General features: G+C 47.2%; 1 protein-coding gene across 2 annotated transcripts; it reads right to left on the bottom strand.

Moving 5' to 3' along the window:
• Window positions 1-637: 637 nt before the first annotated feature.
• On the bottom strand, window positions 638-25,215 carry LOC130211240 (large neutral amino acids transporter small subunit 4-like). Of its 2 annotated transcripts, XM_056441975.1 has the most exons (15): window positions 25,063-25,215; window positions 22,689-22,921; window positions 14,798-15,014; window positions 14,644-14,699; window positions 14,482-14,558; window positions 7,705-7,797; window positions 7,491-7,624; window positions 5,941-6,146; window positions 5,015-5,158; window positions 4,754-4,771; window positions 4,398-4,524; window positions 3,846-3,978; window positions 3,176-3,249; window positions 2,463-2,586; window positions 638-2,395 (listed from the first exon to the last, which is right to left on the bottom strand). In XM_056441975.1, the coding sequence occupies exons 2-15, from the start codon at window positions 22,846-22,848 to the stop codon at window positions 2,231-2,233; spliced, it is 1,728 nt and encodes a 575-aa protein (XP_056297950.1). In that variant the 5' UTR covers window positions 22,849-22,921; window positions 25,063-25,215; the 3' UTR covers window positions 638-2,230. The 2 variants fall into 2 exon arrangements, with proteins under 2 accessions (XP_056297950.1, XP_056297951.1); XM_056441976.1 differs by lacking the exon at window positions 4,754-4,771.
• Window positions 25,216-26,015: the final 800 nt, after the last annotated feature.

Genomic DNA, 26,015 nt, shown 5'->3' with positions numbered 1-26,015 from the left:
CTTTTTTCAACACGACTTGAAATGTGTCCATGACAAATGTTTATACTGTGGTACGAGACACGAGAAGAAAACCAAATATACAATATAAGATCATGAAAATACAAACATTCTTGTAAACGTCCGATGGGGAGGATGGGGAATACAAGTAAAAAATAAACTGGAGCATGGGAGAAGAATAAAAAATAAATAAAAAGGTATATGCAAAAGAGAAGGGAGGGAAATAAATCCCTATTTCATATCTTCACCGCCCCCCCCCCCCCCCAAAACACTTAATTAATCAATACATCCATCAATAAACCAAAACACTGCAGGACTCCTGTTCCTACTGGAGGCTGGGGGGGGGGGGCGTTTAAGGTACGACAGTGAAGAAAAAGTGCTGATTCGGAGGGAATGATTTTTTTTTTAATTCAATCATTACCCACAATTCATAGCGCTGGAGTAAAGTTAGTCTGAGGAAGTTGTGATTAAGAGAAACGTGCAATTTAAAATGAACTATTCTGTACATTTATATCGCTCAAAAGTCACTTTGTTGTAATTTAATCAAGTTAAAAACTCATTGTAGTTCGATGTTATGTTGATGTACTGTTCCCTGTATGTTGTTTGTTTAGTTAGTTTTGTACTTGAAAATGAAACTTATTGTAAGTCGCTTTGGATAAAAGCGTCTGCTAAATGACATGTAATGTAATGTAATGTAATATTTAATGAATACGAGATTTTCTTTTGTTTCGTTTTCCCGCCACAAAAGCAATCAGCGTCACGCGAACAAAGTTTGATAAAAGTCCATTAAAGGACGTCTGGATTTCATAAGATACGACAATGTCAATAATTTTGGATCAATAAAAAGTTAAATTTACACACCTTAAAAAAGTGTCTTTTCATCTTTGTAATAAAAGCATTCCATAGTAATGTAGACACGTTGTTTCTTGTGCAATAAAACGTTTAGTTTTTCCACCTTCGCGTCATCTAAACACATTTTAATAATCACTGACGATATTTACTGGTGTGTAATGTTCGTAGAACTGAGAGACAAGATGCAGTTAAAGGCGATATAATAAACATCTGTGTGTGTGTGTGAGAGAGGTTTAAATCCCTTAAAATCTGTGAGTATAAAACAATTACATCGTCTCTACAGTTTTTACATTCTTTCACTCGACTGAGGTCCTTTTATTTATTTATTTGTTTACTCTTCCTCTGGACGTCTAAAGTGCATCGCGTGCCGTTCATTAGTTTCGGTGGGGGGGGGTGAGGGGGGGGGGTGAGGGGGCATCTTGTCTCAGGTGAACATTTATATGTGTGGATAGATGAAGGTGATGAAGGGGGGGGGACTTGGCTCCTCCCACGTCGTGTGCACACAGAGGGGCAGCGTGAGCGTCATGGCTGTCTTTGGAGGCGCCCGTGTGAGTTTACCGCGAGCGTCGTCAACGCCCCCCCCCCCGGCGGCGCCCGGTTCCCCTGGAGGCCGCGGCGCCGCCGCCGAAATAAAACGCCTGGACGGAAACGTGTTCGAAAGCACCTTAAATTCATAGATCCAGAGAAAATAGAAAAGAAAACGACCCAGAACCTCACAGAACTTATTGCTACGAGGACAGAGTGTGTGTGTGTGTGTGTATGTGCGAGTATGTGTGTGTAAGTGTGTGTAAGTGTGTGTAAGTGTGTGTGCGAATGTGTGTGTGTGTGTCTCTGGCATCATGCAGTGTTTCCTCACACACACACAGAGATGCCGCTGCAGTGCTTTCCTGACCCACAGGTCGGGTGTTCGAATCCCAGCTGTCCACGACAGGAAGTGGCGACTCAGCTGAGTGTGTGTCTGTTTGCCCCCCCCCCCAAAAAAAAGAACACATACTAAGACACGGAGGTCGTCACGGTTACCACAGTCAGTCCACGTGAGACGGCTTTTTACCAGACGCCGTCTCCTGGTTTTCATTGGCTGGCATCTTCATCAACATCATCTTCATCATCATCATCATCATCGTCGCTATATTTCGTATATGTTTGACTTTTTTTAACCGGCAGAAGTCCTTCGAGGGAGTGGGAGCTCTCAGCGCCGGTGTGTGTGTGTGTGTGTGTCACAGTGTGTAGCATCAGAGAAGGTGAGACCGGGGGTCACAGTGGTGTGTCGTCATATCGAACCAATAAAAGACCGGCAATGAAATGGTGTGGATGTCTCTCTTTCTCTCCCCCTCTCTCTCTCTCATCCTCTCTCCCTCTCTCTCTCGTAGCTCCGCCCCCTCTAGACGAAGGCCTCGGTCTTGGCGTCGTGGCCGCCGGCCTTGGCGTAGATCTTGGGGTCGTCGTCCCTCTCGTCCCGGAGGCGCCGCAGGTGTCGGCTGTGGCACAGCAGGTAGAGCGGCAGGCAGAAGCCCAGCAGGCTCAGCACCAGCAGGCCCACGTTCACCTGGGGGGGGGGTCAAAGGTCAGACCGGCTTCAGCACAGGTATGAACATGCACACGCGTGTGCTCACCCAGAGCGGGTCTCCCTCCAGCGGGCCCACCATGGCCATGAACAGCGGCTGCTGCAGCAGCGCGAACAGAGCGCTGATGAGCGACTGCATCCCGGTCAGGCTGCCGAACTGAGAGGACGGGTACCTGCGAGGGTCAAACCACCGGCCTCAGGACAAGATACAGAGATATGTATACATTTATAGATATCTATATATATTTATTTAAAATAATAAAAACTTGGATTATCAGTGAAGATGACCATATAATATATATGTATATATATAAATAAATAGATTAATATATAAATATATATATTTATCAATACATAAAAATATGTATCTATAAATATGTTAATGTGTTATATATATATATTACTAATAATATATATATTTATTTTTTAATGTGTTTATATCTTTATATACACATACACATATATATGAATATATATTTATATCTACAAATATACATATAAATGTTATTTTAAATATAAATGTTATATATATATATATATAAATAATTTAATTATCTTACTAGATAAGTTTTTGGGAAATATTTGTATATTTAAGATAGTAGTAAGAAGTAAAGTAAGATAAGAATATATATTGATTTTGTAAATATGGGCGATGCACAAAACTACATGAAACATATACATGAGTTATTATATTGTTATTATTAACTTGAGAAAAGTTTATTATTATTATTATCATGTGTAACAGGGGAGAAGGTCACTCACACAGCAGCGTACAGGCCTCCCACTGCCGAGTGGATGAAGCCCCGGACGATGGTGTGCAGGACGAAGGACAGAATCTAAGGAGGAGGAGACAAGTGAAGGAGACAATGTTCATTTCCATGAAGGAGAGACACAACTTAGGTTACTCATACAGTTTATATATCTATCTTTATATATCTATCTATATATATATAACACGCAATGCCTCTGTTGTCCAGCAGGTGCCACTAAAGCACTGAGTGACACCTGGAGCTGCAATAACATGTGAGCCTCTGCTGCTGGAACATTTTATTCACCTCTTCCCCCCCCCCCCCCCCTCTCTCTCTCTGCCTCCCTACTTTCTTTTTTCTCTCCATCCTTCTCTCTCTTTCTATCTCTCTCTCTCTCTATATTTATATAAATCTTCCCCCTCTCTCTCTACATCTCTTTTACCTCCACCCCCTTCATCTCTCACCATATCTTAACCACACTCCCTCCCTCCCTACTTACTTCACTCTCTCCCCCCATCCCTCCCTCCCTTCATCCTTTCTCTCTCGCTCTCTCTCCATCTCTTCCCCTCTCTCTCCATCTCTTTCCTTCTCTCTCTCTCCATCTCCCCCCCCCCCTCCCCCCGCTCCTCTCTGCAGCATGAGACTAGAGGCATCACACCCTGAGAACCGGTCCGGTCCGGTACCTGCAGCGGGAGGTTCTGGACGATGCAGCTGAAGCCGAAGCCGACCAGCAGCAGGTTGGTGAAGACGAAGGCTCTGGTGGCGTTCACGATCTTCTGGATCCGTTTGTCGGGCCGACGGGGCTGACCCGGCTCCCTGTGGAGCAGAACCCATCGATGAAAGAGGCTTTTTGAGTGTGTCTTTTCTTTAAGCGTTTGTTTTATTATATTATATTGTATTAGATTTGAACACCTTTTATTGTATTTTATTATATTACATTACATTTTATTACATTATATTGTATTATATTATATTGTATTTTATTATAGTGTATTATATTTTAACACATTTTATTATATTATATTGTATTTTATTATATTTTATTATATGTCATCATGTTTTATAATATTATATAATATTTAATTGTATTTTATAATATTTTATTACATTTTATAATATTTGATCATATTTTATTATATTTGATCACATTTTATTATATTTGATCATATTTGATTATATTTATTTGTATCATATTTTATAATATCCTTTTATATTTAATTATATTTAATGTTCACCTCTTGCCGCCCTTGTCGCCGTCGTCCTCGCAGTCCTTGAGCTTCCAGTCCATGACGTAGCCGATGACGGGGGAGGTGACCAGACACAGCAGCTGGAGCATGCCGAAGATGGAGGTGTAGACACTCACTGAGACACACACACGCACACACACACACACACACACACACACACACACACACACACACACACACACACACACACACACACACACACACACACACACACACACACACACACACACACACACACACACACACACACACACACACACACACACACATATAAATGTGTGTGTCTTTCACAGGCTGATAAAGTAGAGGGAGGTGAGATAGTTGTAAGCCTCAAGGTCTCTTACCCACTTGCATCTTCTCCACTGCAGCAAGAAGCCGGAAAAGAGAGAGAGAGACATTGCAAGAAAAGAGAGAGAGAGCGATAGAAAGAGCGAGAGAGAGAGAGAGACAACAAGCAACAAGGAGATTTAGCTGAGCGGAAAAAGCAGCTGAGAAGATTATTCGAGACAGAGAAGTCTCTGACACGCGTGGTGAGACACACACACACACACACAGACGCACACAGACGCACACACACACACACACACACACACACACACACTCACCTGTGCTGAGGTCCCCCTCTGTCAGGGACTCCAGGATGGTGTTCATGGCGCCCATGTAGAAGATGAGGCGCAGCTGGGTGACGCACATGGTGATGAGGCTGAGCATGAAGATGGGGCTGAGGACGCTTTTCATGAAGGACTGAGCTGCAGGGGGGAGGAAGGAGAGGAGGAGAGGAGAGAAGAGGAGAGAAGGACGTTAGTTAGAGGTCAAAAGGTCAACCTCACAGTCATTATGAGGTGACCTCTTAGGAGCTAGTGAATTATGTGTGATTTTAAGAGGAATAAATAAAATTAATGAATTAATAAATGAAATTAATTAATTAATTACTTAAATAAATTAAATAAAGTAAATCAATAACTTAAATAAATAAATACATCCAATAAATACATTCAATAAATAGTGTAAGGGAACGTAGAGATGAACGACTTCCATCTCTGACGACGCGTACAGGCGGTTTTATTTCAAACCAAAACAACGTGGAAAGGCTCATAAACATGAACTTTAATCCCAGATTTGCCGTCGTAAATTAGAGAGGAATGAGAGGGAAGCAGGCAACACGGGCCTCTGTAAAGCTCCTGACAGACGGAACGTGTCCAGCTGTTGTGAAGCCAACCATGTGACACACACACACACACACACACACACACCACAACAACGCTCCTCTGGGGCTCCGTGCCAGCGCGCCAAACACCTGCTGGGCGGCTTTCTTCTGAGGATGGGGGGGGAACCAATCACACGGCGCATTAGCTACCAAAGAGGTCAAGCCCCGCCCCCCTACTGGGAGTCCCTGACCCCGGTGTCAAAGAGCCAGGAGAACCCGCAGAGGCCCGGATGTTCGCTCAGTGTGGCTGCAGGTCGGGGCTAACGGGGGCATTTAAGGAGCGAAGATGGAGGTCGTGACCTCCGGGGGGTTCGGGGTACTCACTCTCCTCCTGGGCCTTGGACTTCACCTCCAGGTCCACGGTGGAGAGGCACAGCTTGTTGGCCTCCTGCGAGGCCAGGTCGGCCGGCCGCCGCTGCTTCATGGAGTTGCCCACGCTGAGGCGGCGCCCCACGGTGGTCACCTGGCGGTAGAACTGCTTCCCCGTGATCTTGTGGTCGAAGCCCAGCCAGCTGAACTTGATCTTCACCCTGAAGGGAGGTGGGAAGAGGAGGAGAGGAGGAGAAGAGGTGTCAAAGGATGCTTGGGAAATTACACTAGCCCGAAAATGTTACATTGTAACGTTGAGCTAAAGCTAAGAGCTAACATTGAGCATATATAATAAAATAATAATATATATATATATATATATAATTATTATTATTATAATACTTTTATAATAATTATTACAATATTATAATTATAATTATTATGTTCGTATTATAATTATTTTAAATAAATATTAAATATTTGCAGATGTTGGTTTACTTATCATTTAAATCGTGTTTTATTGTGATAATAACGTTATGACAGAGTCGTTTACGCATTAAACGTAAAACCTCGTGAAATGAGATCGCAGAACAAAAAAAGCTCAAATGAAGCTGAGAAAAGATTTAACAAATAAATAAATACATAAAGACCGACGGAAACAAAGGATCCCGGTGGTTAGGATCTGGGTTTAGAGTCCTTCCTGTCCGGAGGCCGCCGCTGTGTGCACGTGTGTGCACGTGTGTGCACGTGTGTGCACGTGTGTGTGTAGAAGGCAGTGTGTGTGGCTCAGAGGGAATCCCAGCAGCTTTAACCCGAGGTCAGCTGAGAGAGTTAACGTCTGTCCGTGTCTGTGTGTGTGTGTGTGTGTGTGTGTCCGTGTGTGTGTGTGTGTCCGTGTGTGTGTGTGTGTGTGTGTGTCCGTGTCTGTGTGTGTGTGTGTGTGTCCGTGTGTGTGTGTGTGTGTGTGTGTGTGTCCGTGTGTGTGTGTGTCCGTGTGTGTGTGTGTGTGTCCGTGTGTGTGTGTGTGTGTCCGTGTGTGTGTGTGTGTGTGTCCGTGTGTGTGTGTGTGTCCGTGTGTGTGTGTGTCCGTGTGTGTGTGTGTGTGTCCGTGTGTGTGTGTCCGTGTGTGTGTGTCCGTGTGTGTGTGTCCCCGTGTGTGTGTGTCCGTGTGTGTGTGTCCGTGTGTGTGTGTCCGTGTGTGTGTGTCCGTGTGTGTGTGTGTCCGTGTGTGTGTGTCCGTGTGTGTGTGTCCGTGTGTGTGTGTCCGTGTGTGGTTATGTGTGTGTGTGTGTCCGTGTGTGTGTGTCCGTGTCTGTGTGTGTGTCCGTGTGTGTGTGTGTGTGTGTGTGTGTCCGTGTGTGTGTGTGTCCGTGTGTGTGTGTGTCCGTGTGTGTGTGTGTGTCCGTGTGTGTGTGTGTGTGTGTGTGTGTGTGTGTGTCCGTGTGTGTGTGTGTGTGTGTCCGTGTGTGTGTGTCCGTGTGTGTGTGTGTGTCCGTGTGTGTGTGTCCGTGTCTGTGTGTCCGTGTCTGTGTGTGTGTCTGTGTGTGTGTGTGTGTGTGTCTCACGTGTAGTCCATGTCCTCCGGCCCGGGGAAGGGTTCCAGAGGCCAGTTGATGAAGCAGTTGAAGAAGACGAGGCAGGCGCAGGCGGCCCAGACCACCAGGATGATGATGAAGGTGGCGCCCAGATCGTAGATCACCTACGAGAGCGTCACACCGTCAACGCCACACCCTCTTTGTGTGTGTGTGTGTGTGTGGGGGGGGGGGGGGGGTATGCTACCTTGATGCCGGGGAAGGTGACCGCCGAGGAGGCGTAGGATCCGATCATCAGAGCGATGAAGGTCGACCGCAGGTCTCCGAACATGTTGGGGAGCTGTGGAGACACGACGGGTTAGAGGACACCTCGGCTCCTCTGGGGATGGAACCACGAGAACCACGAGAACCAAGAGAACCGGGAGACGAGAGCTTCACTACGTCTCTGGTGTCGACCTGTCAATCACCTGTAGCCCCGCCCCTAAAGCGTCCCCTGCTTCATGGTCTGACTCTAAAGGACCATAAAGTATAAATGATGACATCATGCTGTATAGAAGAAGACTGGAAACTAGAGACTGAGACATAAACTCATGTTTACAATGTTTACTGAGGGAATACATCAAGAGAAGGAGAGTCACTATATAGACTTCTATACAACCAGAGGAGCCCCCTGGTGGTCAGGAGAGAGAATGCAGCTTTAACACATGAAGCATAGACTTCTATACAACCAGAGGAGTCGCCCCTGGTGGTCAGGAGAGAGAATGCAGCTTTAACACATGAAGCATAGACTTCTATACAACCGGAGGAGCCCCCTGGTGGTCAGGAGAGAGAATGCAGCTTTAACACATGAAGCATAGACTTCTATACAACCAGAGGAGTCGCCCCCTGGTGGTCAGGAGAGAGAATGCAGCTTTAACACATGAAGCATAGACTTCTATACAACCGGAGGAGTCACCTCCTGTGTGTCACACGTGGACAATAACCTTTGTTGATACATTTCCTTCTATCCACTAAACCTCAGTAGACCGCTCCTGCCCAGAGAAGCACACATCGGGCTGACTCCTCCCCCGTGGTGACTCCTCCCCCATGGTGACTCCTCCCCCTCGTACCGGCTGCAGGCTCTCAACATGTTTTGGAAGTGGTGCAGAGGATCCGGGGAGCGTTGCGTCATCACACTCCACTTGAGACCAGAGCACACACTGTTCTGAACAAGTGTCCTAACAGCCTCCAAGAAAAGCAACACACACACACCAAAGAGGAATGTGTGTGTGTGTGTGAGAGCAACATATGTAATGTCTCTATTGAAGCTTTCTTAACGTGCAGGAGAGGAAATCTAACTCCAGGTCAAGTGGGTCACCGGCGTGTAGAGCCGAAACCGGCTGTGGCCTTATCACGGGTCGGAAATAGCCACTTAGGCCCCGCCCTCTCCCATTGTCTCACAGCGGGGGGGGGGGGGGGGCTGAACCTTCTCAACCCCAAAACACTTGATGTCACTCCCCTCAGATTAATTGGACCAAAGGCTGGGTCTACTTCCACCACAACAAGGGGGGGGGGGGGGGGGGAGTCCTGTCGTGACACTTTTACTGGATGGAGACGGGCCAAAGGGGGGGGGGGTAGATGGCTAACCTTTGGCCCACAGCTGGAGGAGCTCAGCAGACCTGACGAGGCCTTTTTTCTTCTTTAGTCAGCAGGTTCACTTCCTCGCCCTCCGGCCCGGCGGCGCCCGTCGGGGTCACCGCTCACAGCCGGTCTTTTGCACGAGAACTTCGATCGAATGTTTTTTGCAGACACAAATAGTTCTCTGATAAAAGCTCCATTCATGTGTTTCTGGGTTGAACGAGGACAGGCTGGGGGTTTCTGGACGCTTCTATAAGAGGTAACCGTTGTTTCTTTTAATGCATTTAATACTTATTTCTTTTCAGGGCTCGTTTAAAAAGGCGATAAAGAATCCCATGAACACGAGATAAGAGTTTTCAGTTAATTACACGTTCCTCCTCGGTATTGTGGGGGCTGGTTTATGGCGTTTTGTTGTCTTCTTCTTTGTTGTTTCACGGAGCTTTTTGTCCTGAACGCCCTCCGGTCAGGTTTCACTGGTACACACCGGCACGAGGCCTCCAGGATGCAGGAACGACACGAATGAGATGAGTGGGTCCCTAATACACCCAGATGTGTTTAATCACTCTGGGATCAGCTTCATCGGTACACGGCCTCGTTGCCACGGGCGATAAATCCATCAGAGTAAAAGAAACAAAATCCCGTGAGCTGACGAAGAAAAACCTCAAAGCATTCGTTTGTCCTCGTGATGCTGAGAGATTACATCACCCCGGGAGTCTCTCTGGGTATTATGTCTGAGTCACAGTCAGATGCAACCGCCACTACCCCCCCCCCCCCCGCCCCCCCCATTAAATAACATGTCATAAACTGGTTTGGTCCAGGAATCGAGAAGAAGGAGTCGTCAGTGGGCTTGTGGGAGGAGCTTGTGACGAGGAGCAGACTGAACTGTGAGTCAGAAGATAACAGACGTGATGTTACCGACACATGTGACCCTGCAGACGACCTCCTGGTGCTACGAGAACCTCCTCGCATGCTCTCTGGGGACCATGAACAGGCTCATTGTCCTTCATATAGTTCGTAGTTGTCCTGAAGGTACGAGGAGCAAATGTAGCAACGTTGAAATTAAATTACTGGCACATAAAACTGACTCGTGAGGTCAGAGGTTCACGCCGACGAAGTTACCGACAAGAGTAGAGCCACGATCACTCTGAGCAGATCTCAGGAGACCAAGACGAGCTAGAAGGTAGGAGACCAAGACAATCCCAAGGACAACAAGACAATCCCAAAGACAACAAGACAATCCCAAGGACAACAAGACAATCCCAAGGACAACAAGACAATACCAAAGACAACAAGACAATCCCAAGGACAACAAGACAATCCCAAAGACAACAAGACAATCCCAAGGACAACAAGACAATCCCAAGGACAACAAGACAATCCCAAAGACAACAAGACAATCACAAGGACAACAAGACAATCCCAAGGACAACAAGACAATCCCAAGGACAACAAGACAATCCCAAAGACAACAAGACAATCCCAAAGACAACAAGACAATCCCAAGGACAACAAGACAATCCCAAGGACAACAAGACAATCCCAAAGACAACAAGACAATCCCAAGGACAACAAGACAATCCCAAAGACAACAAGACAATCCCAAGGACAACAAGACAATCCCAAGGACAACAAGACAATCCCAAGGAAAACAAGACAATCCCAAGGACAACAAGACAATCCCAAGGACAACAAGACAATCCCAAAGACAACAAGACAATCCCAAGAACAACAAGACCATCCCAAGGACAACAAGACAATCCCAAAGACAACAAGACAATCCCAAGGACAACAAGACAATCCCAAAGACAACAAGACAATCCCAAGGACAACAAAACAATCCCAAATACAAGACAATCCCAAGGACAACAAGACAATCCCAAGGACAACAAGACAATCCCAAAGACAACAAGACAATCCCAAGGACAACAAGACAATCCCAAGGACAACAAGACAATCCCAAGGACAACAAGGTAGGAGACCAAGACAAGACAACCACAGTTATTCAGACGATGATGCTAACCATCTTAGCATGTTGTGCTAAACATCTCACTGACACCACGTACAGCTGAAGCCGATGTCTCGCCTCGTGTCGGCACCAGCTGAAGTTACGGGGCGTTTAGAACTGGACTGATCCGCATCGCCGCCGCCATGCGGCGTTCCGGTGGCGGCGGGTATCCATGCAGACGGAGCACACACACACAGATGGGTCGTGTTTGGACAGCCGGGCCAGCTCTGGGTTTTAGGGTCCGGTGGAGTCATGCATGTGAGGCTTGTGTTTGAACAGTATCCAGGTAACTCTGAGTGTCCCAACGAGACGCGGACGACGGCGACCAGGTCAACACAAGTGTTGACTGGAGTCCGGCCGACGCCGAGCTGGCGGAACGGTCCCGGGGGAACTGGTTTGGTGGATTTGCACATCCACTAAACCGAGAGAGCACGTTACGCACCACCATGCCGACGCCCCTTAAAACTGGGAAACGTGTTTTCAGCCCGTTGGAACTTATTCGTGGGGGATGACTACACACCATGGGGACCCGCCTGTGTGTTTACACACACACACACACACACACACACACTATCTTTGTTGTTGGTATTTCTGCAGCGCTTCAGGCAACGCGGGTCAACGCGGCTCAGGTTTAACCCGCGTCTCTTCCCATGTAATGATGTGTCAACACAGGGTTCACACACATTCTGAATGGTGGATTCCTGTTGTATGCATGAATTTTGGGATTTAAGGATTTTCAAGGACTTTTCCAGACCTGGAAATACCCACGACTTTTCCAGGTTTTCCATTAAGCGTCCGAACCCTGTAGACATGTTGAGAGGATCATCAGAGGGAACCATGAACGTCTCGTGTCCTGCTTTACTTTGAGAATGAAATTGATTCCTTGAATTTAACTTCAAGTCTTCAGGCCGCCCTTCATGTGTATGTGTGTGTGTGTGTGTGTGTGTGTTGCGTAAGTCGCTCTGGATGAGAGTTTTGGATTCCGAGGCCAAAAAACTGAAAAGCAGCTTTTTGAGAGGAAAGAACAGAGAAATGAAAGAAGGAGGAGAAGTCGTGGAGAACCGGCTCAGACCGGTCGGGTCCGACTCCTCCGCCATAGCGGGCGAGCGAGTGGGCCGGAAGGGGAGCCGACACCAGGCGACCAGCACCGGGCTGCATACCGCCGTGCCCCCCCCCCCCTCTCTTTCTATTCAGAAGGGCAGTGAGTGTCTGGAGGCGGGGTTACAGAACCCCCCCGAAAAACCTCCACCCAGACTCCATCTGGAACAGATGTTCAGACCACGACACATCCACATGTTATCGCTCAGATCTTATAGTACTTGACCTTTGACCCCCCCCCCCCCCCTTCACTCCCACAGTAACACACACTGTACGTCCTCCGTCTCACACACATTACAGATAAAAATGAGAATACAGCTTCAGACCAGAGCCAGGAAGAAGAGGAGGGTCCAACACATGCCTCCAGGGAGAAGAAGAACAAGAGGAGGGGCTTCATATGTCGGCCTGTGAGTGTGTGCGTGTGTGTGTGTGTGTGTGTGTGTGTGTGGCGGTCTGTTTGGGAACGTTTAGTGAGAAAGAGTAACATGAAGCTGAGTGTGTGGAACGAAGGGCATGGTGGGAATCAAACACCCGACCCCCCCCCCTCCTTCTCTCTCTTCCTCTTCACTTCCTTCTCTCTTCCTCTTCACTCCCTGTTTTGTTTTTCCACGGAAGAGAAAATGAGATAAGGAGAGGAGACGAGGGAGGAAGAGGGCGAGGGAGTCAAACTGTGCCCTCGGTGCTCATTAGAGGTGGCAAGGAAGGAGGACGAGGAGGACGAGGAGGATGAAAGGAGGAAGAGGAGGATGAAAGGGGTCACCCTGACCCCGAGGAGACCTTTAATGACCCGGAGGTGATTCAGAGAGTTTCACCCGCAGAGAAATGAAAAGGTTCCAACCCTTTGACCCCCGGAAGGTCCAGAGAGGAGAGGAAGAAAGGAAGAGGAGTTTAAGAAGAGGAGAGAGAGGAAGAGGACATGAGAGGAAGAGGAGAGGAGGGGTGAGGCACGAAGAGGAGAGAGAGGAGGAAGAAAATAAAGTTCCATCGTCTCTTGTTTTGAAAAAAGAATGAAGGCAAGGAGCAAAGAATTGACACACACACACACACACACACACCTCAAGTCCAGTCTTGCAGCGCAACTGAAACTGGAGAAGAAAACAACCAGCCAGAGACTGAAGAGGTGGGGGGACACGACTACTGTGTGTGCGTGTGTGTGTGTGTGTGTGTGTGTGTGTGTGTGTGTGTCTCCACCCATAATGCTTCCTGTGTGTTTCGTGCTGAAGGAGAGAAACACGTTGGTCTCTCTGTGACGCGACGTGTTGACACCGAACCGACTGTCTCAGATTATTGAAACCTTTATTGAGACAATATGGAGACAACAACAACAACACACACAGATAGATGAAATAGTACTGAGGAGACTTTTTTTTTGGCTCGCAGCCAAAGCAACAGTGAATAATAAATGACTAATGCAGTCTCTCTCTCTCCCTCTCTCTCTCCCTCTCTCTCCCTCTCCCTCTCTCTCCCTCTCTCTCTCTCTCCCTCTCTCTCTCTCTCTCCTCTCTCCCTCTCTCCCTCCCTCTCTCCCTCTCTCTCTCTCTCCCTCCCTCCCTCTCTCTCCCTCCCTCCCTCTCTCTCCCTCTCTCTCCCTCCCTCCCCTGTATGTGATGCAGCAGTTTCTGTGACGGATGAGATCATCCCGACCGCCGGCGTTCCTTATCCATCACTTCCTCGTCTCCCGTCTACACTTCACCGTTCATCCCTCTATCACAACATCCATCTGCCTCCTCCCTCCCTCCATCCATCTTTGCACTGACTCTCTCTCGTCTTCAGCATCTCGATGCCATCACTCCATCCTCCTTCCTCATTTCCTATACCCTCGGCATCACGTTATTCCGAAGCATTTATATATATATATAATATAAATAAAGATATATAAATAAATACATACAAATATACATAAATATATTTGGATATATATATCAATTTATAAATGTATATATATTTATATCTATAAATAAAGATATATAAATAAATACATAAATATATTTATATATATATCAAACATACATATATATATTTATATATAAATATATATATATATAAATGTATATATATAAATATTATTAATTAATTAATATAAATTTATATAAATATATTCATAAAAATAAGGTACTTTTAACAACGAGCCCCGTAGATATAAAATAGGAAGCAGGCTAACCAGGCAAACTAGAATCTGATCTATTGCGTAACACAACAGCCAAATACTAACTTCTAGGGGAAAATGTGTTTGACACTGAAGAAAATAACAAAAGCAGCTTCCATCTAAAACTCTTGTTTTCCTCGCGACGCTTCGGTACTCACGGTCAGAGACGTGAAGGTCAGGCACATGCCTCCGAACCCGTTCATCGCCAAAGCAAAGAAGATAATGATGGACAGATCTGCGGGAGAAAGAGAGGATCAGTGCCGCGGTCCGACGGGTGGAGAGTGCAGGCCGCCTGAGAGACGGCGAGGCGCCGTACGTACTGTTGGGGTCGTTGGCGGCGTAGGCGATGAGGAGGCAGGAGAAGGCGAAGCAGGCGCTGGCAAACACAACGAGACGGCGATGAATACAAAAAACGCCAAACGAACAATAGCTGAACCACGACGTCGTCGTCGGTGGGCTTGGGGATCCCCTCACCTGCCCAGAAGTCGAAGCTTCCGCGGGCCGTACTTGTCCATGACGATGCCCATGGGCAGCGTGATGGCCGACAGCAGGAAGGAGCCCACGGTGAAGGCCAGGTTCAGCATCTCGTCCTGGTCCTTGCAGATGGGCCAGCCGTTCATCTCCAGGTACTCCTCGTGGTCGGGCGGCGCCGAGGTGGAGGCGTTGGAGAAGTCGAGCACGGAGACGTTACCTGGAGGTAGAGAAAGACCTTTAGGGCGGAAACGATGGATTTCTGCCACAACTCAAACTATGACCACAGCTTCCTTGTGACGGCCGTCTGCTCCTCGACACAAGCCGTTTATTCCACGCCGTGGTTTTGGCGGCGCCACCGACTTCGATGACGCCGTGACGATTTGGGGTTCGATTTTCACGATGTATATTTCCTGTTCACGTCCCAAAGAGGATGAATCCTAATAACTTTGGTGACGCCTCGACTTCCCATTCAGCATCAGCTCGACCCTGAAAGGCGTCAAACACTTTGGTCTCATTCGGAAAACGGAATTTCTGACTCGGAAAGTCGGAAGAACTCAAAATCCAAGATGGCTACCCAGTGACTCCACAGATACTGATATCTGCTGTTTATTAGCACCACTGCTTCACCTGTGCCTCGTTAAATCATCCATCCACACGGCTGCTGCTCGACGCTTCTCCGTGAACTCGTTCCTACGGAGTTCACGTCTTATAAGCCGCCGTAAAGCGCTGTTAGCCCGCGTCGCTAATATTAGCTAACCTGAACCTCATTACATTGAAAAATTAGAACGCTGCTCACACATTCATGCCTCATTAATGATAACAATCCAGTCCTACGATATATATTCAATAACATAATAATGATAATGTATTAGTGTACTGTTACTGTGGCCTTCTGCATGTCATTTAGTGGTTTTAAATGGTTGTTAAATTGTCTTTTTGTACTTCAGGCGGAGGGGGGGCTCTGTGGAGCCGCCTCCCACGGCCGGCCCCCTGCCGCTGACTGGCTGGTAAACGGCGTCCTCTGAGTTCATGTTCGAGTCTATTTACGTCTCTTAGACGCCACCGGCATCAACAGACGGGAGAGGGGGGGGGGGGGTGGGCGGGTTTAAAACACTCTGCTGAATATCTGAGTGAAACGTTGATGCAGGTGTCTGGGCCGAGGGGCGGGGGCGGGGTTATTATGGTAACAACAGGAAGTTATTAAATCATGTTCGGTGCGTCCCGGCTGAGCCTCTCAGTAGGTGAAAGGCAAAGCGGCTTCATGAACTCCTGATGTCGCTGCAGTTTGAATGCATGCGAGGAACATTTAAAAAACAAGCAGCTGCAGAAAAGGGTTAGTTCCGTTCAGCGCCGCTCCAGTGACGCGTCGTCTTTTGTTCAAGAGGTCAATCGGCTCGACGGAGAGGCATCGGGAGACTTATACAAGCTTAATTTACACATTTAGAGCATGAATAGATAGATAGATAGATAGATATATACTTTATTAATCCCCAAGGGGAAATTTGTCGAGTCAGTAGCAGCAACACACAAGAATAAAAATAAAATAAAAATAAAAAAAAAACACAAAATATAAGAAGGGTTAGGGTGATCTGGCAAGAGGTGAACTGTTATAGAGCCTCATAGCCGTCGGCAGGAATGTTCTCCTGTATCTCTCCTTGTGGCAGCGGAGCGTGAGGAGACGTCTGGAGAAAGTACTCCTCTGTCCCTGTAGGAGGTGGTGGAGAGGGTGGTCCGGGTTGTCCAATATGGACACCAGTTTCTTCAACGACCTCCTCTCCACCACCTGTTCCAGGTGCTCCAGCTGGCAGCCGATGATGGAGCCAGCCTTCCTAACCAGTTTGTTAAGGCGGCTGGTGTCACCGGCTCGATGCTGCTCCCCAGCAGACAATGGCAAAGTGCAGCACACTGGCCACAACCGACTGGTAGAATAACTCCAGCATCTTGCTGCACACGTTGAAGGATCGAAGCTTTCTCAGGAAAAAGAGTCGACTCATCCCCTTCTTGTAAACAGCGTTGATGTTGGCCTTCCAGTTCAGTCGGCTGTCGATGGAGACGCCCAGGTACTTGTACTCCTCCACCATGTCCACGTCCACTCCCAGGACACTCAGAGGTGTAGGAGCTGTCGCCTTCCTCCTGAAGTCCACCACCATCTCTCTGGTCTTGGCCAGGTTCAGCCGCAGGTGGTTCTCATCGGCCCACTTTACAAAGTCACTCACCACTGCCCTGTACTCCTCCTCCCGTCCATCCCTAATACACCCGACCACTGCAGAATCATCAGAGTACTTCTGCAGATGGCATGACTCCGTGTTGTACTGGAAGTCACTGGTGTACAGGGTGAAGAGGAAGGAGACAGAACAGTTCCTGTGGGGCTCAACATCACTGACCACCGTTCCAGACAGCACACGGCCCATTCTGACAAACTGTGGTCTGCCTGTGAGGTAGTCAGTGATCCAGGAGATGGTGGACGCGTCGACACCGGCCACCCGCAGCTTCTCACTCAGCAGCAGTGGCTGGATGGTGTTAAATGCACTGGAGAAGTCAAAGAAAGTGACTCTCACAGAGACACCGGTTCCATCCAGGTGCGACTGAGCTCGTTGCAGCAGGTAGATGATGGCGTCGTCCACTCCCACATGAGGCTGGTAAGCAAATTGCAGAGGGTCCAACGATGATTTCACCTGCGGCCGTAGGTGGGCCAAGACCAGCCTCTCCAGCACCTTCATCACATGGGAGGTGAGGCGACCGGTCGGTAGTCGTTGAGGCCAGATGGTGCTGACTTCTTTGGGACAGGGACCAGGCACGGCGTCTTCCACAGCACGGGACTTCCCCAGCCTCAGGCTGAGGTTGAAGAGGCGCTGCAGGACACCAGACAGCTGGGTGGCGCAGGTCTTTAGGACCCTGGGGCTGATGCCATCAGGACCTTCAGCTCTGCGCTGGTGTAGTTTCTCCAGCTGTCTTCTCACCTGGTCAGTCGTCACAGAGAGAGGGGAGGTGGAGGAGCCCATTGTTATTGAGGGCTCGGTGGATGTGCAGCTCAGCAGGGGGACAGAGGGGAGGAGGTGTTTGGGAGGTGTGATGTGTGGAGGAGACGGGGAGGGCTGTGAACTGAACCTATTGAAAAAACAGTTCAGCTCGTTGGCCCTCTCCAGGGAGCCCCCTGGCTGTCTCCCTCCCACCTTGAAGCCAGTTATCTGCTTCATTCCAGTCCACACCTCCCTTGTGTTGTTCAGCTGGAGTTTGGCCTCCAGCTTCCTCCTGTAGGAGTCCTTGCCCTCCCTGAGCTTCACCTTTAGGTTGCGCTGGGCTCTCCTCAGCTCATCCCTGTCTCCAGACCTGAAAGCAGCTTTCTTCATGTTAAGAAGCGCCTTCAGGTCCCTGGTGATCCAGGGCTTGTTGTTGGGGAAGCAGCGCACAGTCCGTGATGGGATGGTGGTGTGTTCACAGAACTTGATGTATTCCGTGATGCAGTCGGTCTTACTGTTGATGTCCTCCCGTGCGGTCCACACAACACATCCCAGTCCGTTGACTCGAAGCAGTCCTGTAGAGCGTCGTTAGCCTCCAGAGACCACCTCCTCACAGTCCTGGTGGTCACAGCCTCTTCACCAGAGGAACAGACCTGGGTGTCAGCGGACCAGGTCATGATCAGACCTGCCGAGGGAGGGAAGGGCAGTGGCGCTGTATGCGTCCTTAGTATTAGCATACAGCAAGTCCAGAGTTTTATTGTTCCTTGTTGGGCAGTCTATGTATTGATGGAAGGTTGGCAGAGCTTTTTCCAATGTGGTGTGGTTAAAGTCACCAGTGATAGTCATGAATGCTCCAGGCTGATGATTCAGCAGAGCAGACACAGTGGAGTGGATGGTGTCCACAGCTTCCTCAGCGTCAGCTGATGGCGGCACGTACACGACAACCACAATGGCGGACGTGAACTCTCTCGGCAAATAGTACGGGCGCATCCCCACGGCCAACAGTTCAATGTTCGGCTACAGAAGCGCTCCTTCACGCACACATGGTCCGGGTGGCACCACCGTTCATTCACATAAACAGCGATCCCACCCCCCCTCTTCTTACCGCTCTGTGTAGCGTCTCTGTCAGGCCGAACAGTCCTGAAGCCGGGCAAAGGCGCTGTGATCCGGATAGTCAGCGTGTAGCCACGTCTCAGTGAAGCACAGGAGACTGCTCTCACGGAAGATCCTCTCAGACATTACCAGCGCGCCGAGCTCATCCGTCTTATTCGCCAAAGACCTCACGTTCCCCGTTATGATCGACGGTACCGAGGGTTTGTATCTCCTCGTTTTAGCCCTCCGCTTGACACCCGATCTGCAACCGCGAGCCCTCCTCCGTAGCTCCAGCGGGATCACAGGTCTGTCTCCAGGCAGAAGCTTCGGCCTGCACAGCGCGATCAACTGAGCACGCGAGTAGACGACGGACCCCGTCATTGTTTTGCTGTGCTCACCGATACTCACGACAAAGTGAACAAAAGCCACAGTAGAATTATCGAAAAAAGTAGTTATGGTCCAGTGTCCGACCGTAACTAAGACAAACGTGAAAGAAAAGAAAAAGAAAAAGAGAGGAAAAGTGCAAAAAAGACAATAAAATAAAAGCAAAACGCCACTACTGAAACAAGCAGCCGTTGGCACAGCGCTTCCGGTTTTTTTTAAAGCAGCAGACAAGTGGAATCTGCGTAAAGATAAAGTGGGACACTCCGCCAGCTCTGTTGGGGTTGTTTGCGCCGTTAGCCGACGCCATGTTGAGAGCCGTGTGGAGTCAATCACTACGCTTGGTTTTTTGTAGTTTGGGGATTTGCTGTCCAACATGGCGGCATGTTCTTTCACGGAAAAAATGTCAGATGCAAACATCACAACAACAGTTGTGTAAAGATAAAGAGGAGTGACGCCGTTAGCTACGCCAGCGCTGTTGCGGTTGTTTGCGCCGTTAGCCGACGCCATGTTGAGAGCCGTGTGGAGTCAATCGCGACGCTGACAGTTTATTCATTGTGATTAGTAGCTGTACGATAACTAGCTTAGTTTTTCGTAGTTTTAGGATCTGCTGTCCAGCCTGATGGCGTATTACTTTACAAAGATGTATTGAGTGTAGACGGTATACTAACTTTACAACATGCGTGTCGCAGGTTTTATGTTTAACGCGCACATCGTCTTAGTTCTGCACGTCGTCGTTTGCTAATTAGCATTAAATTTAAAGTTGGGAATGACTTTAGTTTGATAACCGTGACGTCAGATGAAAAAATACAACACCTGTGCATAAAGGTTATGCCCCTCCATGAAGCGCCATTGGTGAAAACACACACACACACAATACACACACGCACACACTACACAAACACTTCCTCTTCTGTGCAAAGGGTTAGGGTTAGACTGTGAGGGGTCAGACTGTGTGTTCCCCCGTTATCCTTCACAGGGCGTTTCTCATTCATGTCAACGCCATAAGATAATGTGTGTGTGTGTGTGTCTGTGTGTGTCTCTGTGTGTGTGTGTGTGTGAACTTCCTCCCACAGTGCCAGTTGGTTCAATGATTACCAGGAGGCACCAACAGCTTCAAAGTCTTTATTCAACCAGTCTGTCATCGTATAAAAAATGAATATATTTCCAGGGGAACGTTCACCTTTCCCTTCTACACGCACGCACACGCACACACACGCCTCAACCGACCGTGGGAGAGCACAGCACGTTCTTCAAAAACAAAAAGCCGCAGCGGGGGAACAGAAACTCATGCAACGGACATGCAAAGACTAAAAAAAGAGAAATCTGCGTCAAGATAGGAAAAAATAAGAAGTTATAGAACTTAAAGCCGAAGAGTGTGGAAACAGACTTTTGTGGGTCACCAATCTGTATTCTGGCCTGAATCTGATCTGATTGTATGTTGTGTGATCTTTCCTTATGAAGCTTCACTAAATACCAGCATGCATTGGTTTCCTCTTCTTCTGTGAATTCCTGACTGGACGAAGAGGATGTGACACTGGAGCAGATCTCTTCCTCATTCTCAATTCTAACCTACGTAAGAGAAACCGGGGCTGGAGACAATCTGAAGCGTCAGCAGTCCAAATTATGTCATTTTTTGCGGAGCTTCCCCTCTTTGTGTTGCTCTTCCTCCGCCGGAGAGACAGCAGGAGAACGGCGACCTCGTCAACACAATCATTTCATTTAAAAACTCTGTAATTCACTTTTAAACTACGCAGCCGGGTCTCCTGAACACGACAATATGCAACCCAAACTATATTATGTTTGTTTTTGACGCATCACAAATACGTTTAATAAAATTCCACCGGAAGGAAGACGTCAGTGTGAAACCCCCCAAGCATTTTGATGGTTTGCAGATCCGTACGATGGTAGTACCTCATCCTGGCCACCAGGTGAGAGGCGTAGATTGAGCTTTCGAATACATTTGTGGGCGTGGCCTCTAGTTTCAAGATGTACATTTATAAAACAGGAACCTGTCCTCTAATCTTCACAACAATAGTAACACAGGTTTTTCCACAATGTCAACAATTGCACAACTGAATAACATTGATATATTAAGACATGCTTCTCTAAAATATAAAAAATATTGTGCAGAAATGTCGACATTTAACGTATTCATGGTTTGCAGAACTGTACGATGGTATTTACTCATTCTGGATACCATTTGTGGGCGTGGCCTATAGTTTCAAGATGTACATTAAATTCATAAAATAGGAACCTGTCCTCTAATCTGATGTCTTCATGACTTACTGCAGAAAAAAGGCTTCAAAAGATCTAGCGGCACCGAGCGGGTCAGCGTGGGAGGAGCTAAAGGCCTCGATGTAATCCCATCGGATGAATGGGCGATAATAAAACACGGATGGTTAATCAGCTTCCATTCACGGCGGATTAAAACTACGCTGTGGCGGTGAGCGTGGCCCCCACATGGCGCCATGTGAGGTAGCGCCACGAAAAGGCCAACCACGAGGGGATGAGCGGAACCACCAGTCAAAGTCAGACCCACGGGGCTCGCCGGTTTGATCTTCTACCCAAGAAGCACCGATCTGTCATGAATTCATGAAACTAACAACGTCCGCCTGAGTACAGCTTTGATCAAAGGGAGGCGAGTGATGGTGAAATGTGCGTTTGTTCAACGGGATCAATGGATTCTTTTGATCACTGTGTTTTAAACCACTTCCTGTCGAAGAAGAAGAGCTTCGTATACACGGGCTGTGTTTCCTGGAACCTACAGTCAGCCTGTTGCAGCAAAGATACTCATCTCCTTCATAGTAGGAGTAGCACTAGTAGTGGTAGCAGTAGTAGTAGTAGCAGTCGTAGTGTAGTGGTAGTAGTAGCAGTAGTAGTAGTAGTAATCATAGTAGTAGTAGTAGTAATCATAGTAGTAGTAGTCGTACTAGTCGTATTGGTAGTAGTGGTAGTAGTAATAGTGGTAGTAGTGGTAGTAGTCGTAGTAGTCAGTGGTAGTAGTCATAGTGGTAGTAGTAGTGTTGTGGTCGTAGTAGTAGTAGTAGTGGTAGTAGTCATAGTGGTAGTAGTAGTAGTCATAGTGGTAGTAGTAGTGGTAGTAGTCATGGTAGTAGTAGTCATGGTAGTAGTAGTCATGGTAGTAGTAGTCATGGTAGTAGTAGTCGTCATAGTGGTAGTAGTCGTAGTAGTGGTAGTAGTCATAGTGGTAGTAGTCATAGTGGTAGTAGTCATAGTGGTAGTAGTCGTAGTAGTAGTGGTAGTAGTAGTGGTAGTAGTAGTCACAGTAGTCATCGTCGTAGTAACAGTAATTAAGTTGAACCCACATTCAAGTAACGTTCCTCTAAATTGTCTTAACTGGCACAGACTGAATGTTCCCACCACAAAACAATCAACCCCCCCTGACCTCCGACCCCTGTCCGTTAAACGTGACCCCCAGGTGGACGCTGACTCACTCGGCCCTCGGCACATGTAGGAGTAGAAGCCCTCCGACTTCAGCATGATGAGCAGGGAGCCCCAGCCCAGCAGCACGGCGGAGAACAGCAGGTTCTCGATGACCGCCGTCACCGCCATCCACCAGCGGCGGGAGAAGGCCGTGACCAGGGAGGGCGCCATCTCAGGGCGGGGGAGGGAGGCGGCACGTACGCCACCGGCCTCCTGGACTGGAAGAGAGGGAGGCCGCCGGAGCCTGAGAAACACAACAAGACAGTTAGACATGGCGGATGGTATGCAAATATTCAGAAATGATGCCAGGAAACTTCACAGATAATATCTCATATACTATGAAGAAATAGCCTGTTTGCAGCCATATTGTGTTCTTATGAGGAACAATTAACGTGTAAATAGACACAATTACAGTTCATTGTTACTCACTATACATATAACATACTGGTCTTAATGTACTCTTTGTTTATTGGATGATACAGATGGTTCTGGTTCCAACGAGAAGCTACTTGGTCTCATAATAAAGTGTTTTATAAGACTTTCTATGGCCTGAATCATAAACAAGTCTTTGTTCTTGTCTTATGGTGATGAGGAGGAGGAGGAGGAGGAGGGTGGTCTATAGGAAGACTCCCATAAACATAAAGCATCTTAGTCCTTTGACGTACATAGGAGGAAAACTCCTCCTGTGAATATGTTGTGTAACTCCCGCCCCCAGGAGTATCTGATTGGCTTGAGGTTTTATCCTCTCTACTCCTATTGGCTGCTGGCGACTGAGCTCGTGCAGCAGCTACACGTGAGGTTGATGTTGCATTCAGCTCTGTGGGGGGAAACTGTATTCGGGTAGAAAATAGCCTCGGTTGGGCTTTATAAATAAACATGTCAACAGGTTATGATTGTAAATACTTTATTTTCTTCTGTAATTTAAACATAAACGTGAATATTTCGCTGTTAACGCGCGTGTCCGTCGAGTGTGACAATGGATGCTTTGGTCAGATCAAAGCGTGTCAACAGGAAAACCCCACTTCACGTGAAGGCAACGCGAGCTCAAGCCGGTTCGAACCAGCGCGGCGCGAGATTCACGTCTTCATTCAACCGCCCGCGCTCGCGCTGCTGCCTCCTGGCTCCTGTGACGTGCCTCCGATACATCTGTTGGAGTTCACTCCACAGGACCCGGATGGAAAATCTCAATACAACGTTTTCTATTAAAATAAACACGTGAATGAATCACAGTGTAAATAAATAAAAACGTCAGTATTGAAAAATATATGTTTAAAAACTTGAGGAAATAGCGTCACGTCAACTTGACGTCACTCATCGCCCCCTCTGCGCTGAACCGAGGCGCATAAAGACGGCGTGACGACCACGGCCACTATATTGTTGTGTTTCTATCAGGAGATAAAACACAAAGTATATCGAGGAGAGAAAAGCTGGAACTGGTCTGAGCCGGACTGGAATCATCTGCACAATAACCCCCCCACGCCACCCAAAATCTGCATCTCAAACTGGCCAAGCTAGTCAAGCTATCGAGATCCAAACACTAGGGTTCCGGTTTTTGCTTTCAAAATAAAAGTCCGACGTTCTACGGAATCAAAACATGAACACTTACTATTATTATCTAGTTTTTGGGGGACTTTTACATGTTCCTGAACAAAGAGACACATCATTTCATACTTTTAAGAAAGTCAACGTGCATTCTTCCAAATGCATTTTTTAAAAGATGCTTTTATTCTGAAGACAATACCAGATGTATACGCGGTGTTTCTGAGGAGTTTGAGGTAAACCGACGCAAGAGGCGCTCAGCTGTTCAGCATCAACAACAGTTCTGTGGGGGGAGACTTCCATCACGACTGGTTTGAAACAAAGACAGTTGACTAGAAGACAATATAAATATATTTATATATATATATACAAATATATCAATATATACACACATATATATATATATATACAAATATATAAAATCATAACTTTCACGCAGCAGTGAACGCGTCGTTGATCGAGCGACATAAAAAGGCAAACGGAAGATATCACGACTGAATGAAACTGTGACAATTCATCTAATGTGATATAATAATTTGTGCATGTTTGATGTTTTTGCTGCAGTAAATGTACACAATTGCCCAAAAAAGAATCAGAGATAGGGGGGCGGGAGGGGGGGCTCAAAACAACACTCATGGGCTGAAAGTTGATAAGAGTGCAGGGGGCTGTTGCAGCTCCTCCCTGCAGCCATTAAACAAAGACACATCCATTAATAGAATAATAATAATAATAGAGTAATATTATAACAGCCGCTGCGTGGTGAATCACGGCATCACCCGGAAGACGGCGGCTCGCGCAGGAGGAACACATGAGTCAGCGCGTGTCCTCCGCGGAGCATCGTCCTACCTGAGAGTCTGGATGAGCCGCGGCGTCCTCAGTCAAACGGCCCACGTGACCCTCGGCGCTGAGGACTCAGACTCACGCGACGAGCGGCGGCTTCAGCGCCAGAGACTAAATAAACAAGAACAGGGTTGGGGCTTTTTTGTTTTTTTGGGTGTCTTTGAGTCACTGTTCCTCTGCCTTCCATCCCTCATCGCTGCGGCTTTATAGCGGCGCACACAAACAACCCCGCCCGCTGATTGGCCCGTGGCTGAGCTAGAGAACGGCCGCAGCCAATCAGATCGCGGCACTGTGACATGTGTATTGTTTCTCAAAAAATACAATAATTACATTTAATTTTGTTGCAATTATAGAAAATACAATAAAACAAATACAACAAGAAGGAAATGTTCGTTTCAATGTTATTAATTCAGATCAATTAGTTTAACATAATTGTTATTTTGCAATTGGAAACCTTTTTACGTCCTACCTGGAACTTCTATCTATATACACTACCGTTCAAAAGTTTGGGATCACTTAGAAATGACTTTATTTTTCTAAGAAAAGCACTGTTTTTTCAATAAAGATAACATTAAATTAATCAGAAATACACTCTCTACATTGTTAATGTGGTAAATGACTATTCTAGGTGGAAACGTCTGGTTTCTAATGAAATATCTCCAGAGGTGTATAGAGGCCCTTTTACAGCAACTATCACTCCAGTGTTCTAATGGTACATTGTGTTTGCTAATCGCCTTAGAAGACTAATGTCTGATTAGAAATCCCGTGCAATTATGTTAGCACAGCTGAAAACAGTTATGCTGGTGATATAAGCTATACAACTGGCCTTCCTTTGAGCTTGAAGTTTGTAGAACAAAATTAATATTTCAAATATTAATCATTATTTCTAACCTTGTCAATGTCTTGACTATATTTGATAAATAAAAGTGTGATTTTTCATGGAAGACACGAAATTGTCT

This window comes from Pseudoliparis swirei, chromosome 20 (genome assembly GCF_029220125.1).
Source record: "Pseudoliparis swirei isolate HS2019 ecotype Mariana Trench chromosome 20, NWPU_hadal_v1, whole genome shotgun sequence".
NCBI classification, from domain to species: domain Eukaryota; kingdom Metazoa; phylum Chordata; class Actinopteri; order Perciformes; family Liparidae; genus Pseudoliparis; species Pseudoliparis swirei.
Note: the sequence above shows the minus strand (reverse complement) of the source record. Positions and strands in the feature narration are given on the sequence as shown.

Bases quoted from the DNA above. Each gene is read 5' to 3' on its own strand.
- LOC130211240 (XM_056441975.1), bottom strand. From the start codon at position 22,848: ATGGCGCCCTCCCTGGTCACGGCCTTCTCCCGCCGCTGGTGGATGGCG. The intron at 7,798-14,481 runs GTGAGTACCGAA...GTGTCTCCACAG, and splicing joins TGACCTTCACGTCTCTGACC to CTCCCCAACATGTTCGGAGA. The intron at 7,625-7,704 runs GTAGCATACCCC...ACGCTCTCGTAG, and splicing joins TCACCTTCCCCGGCATCAAG to GTGATCTACGATCTGGGCGC.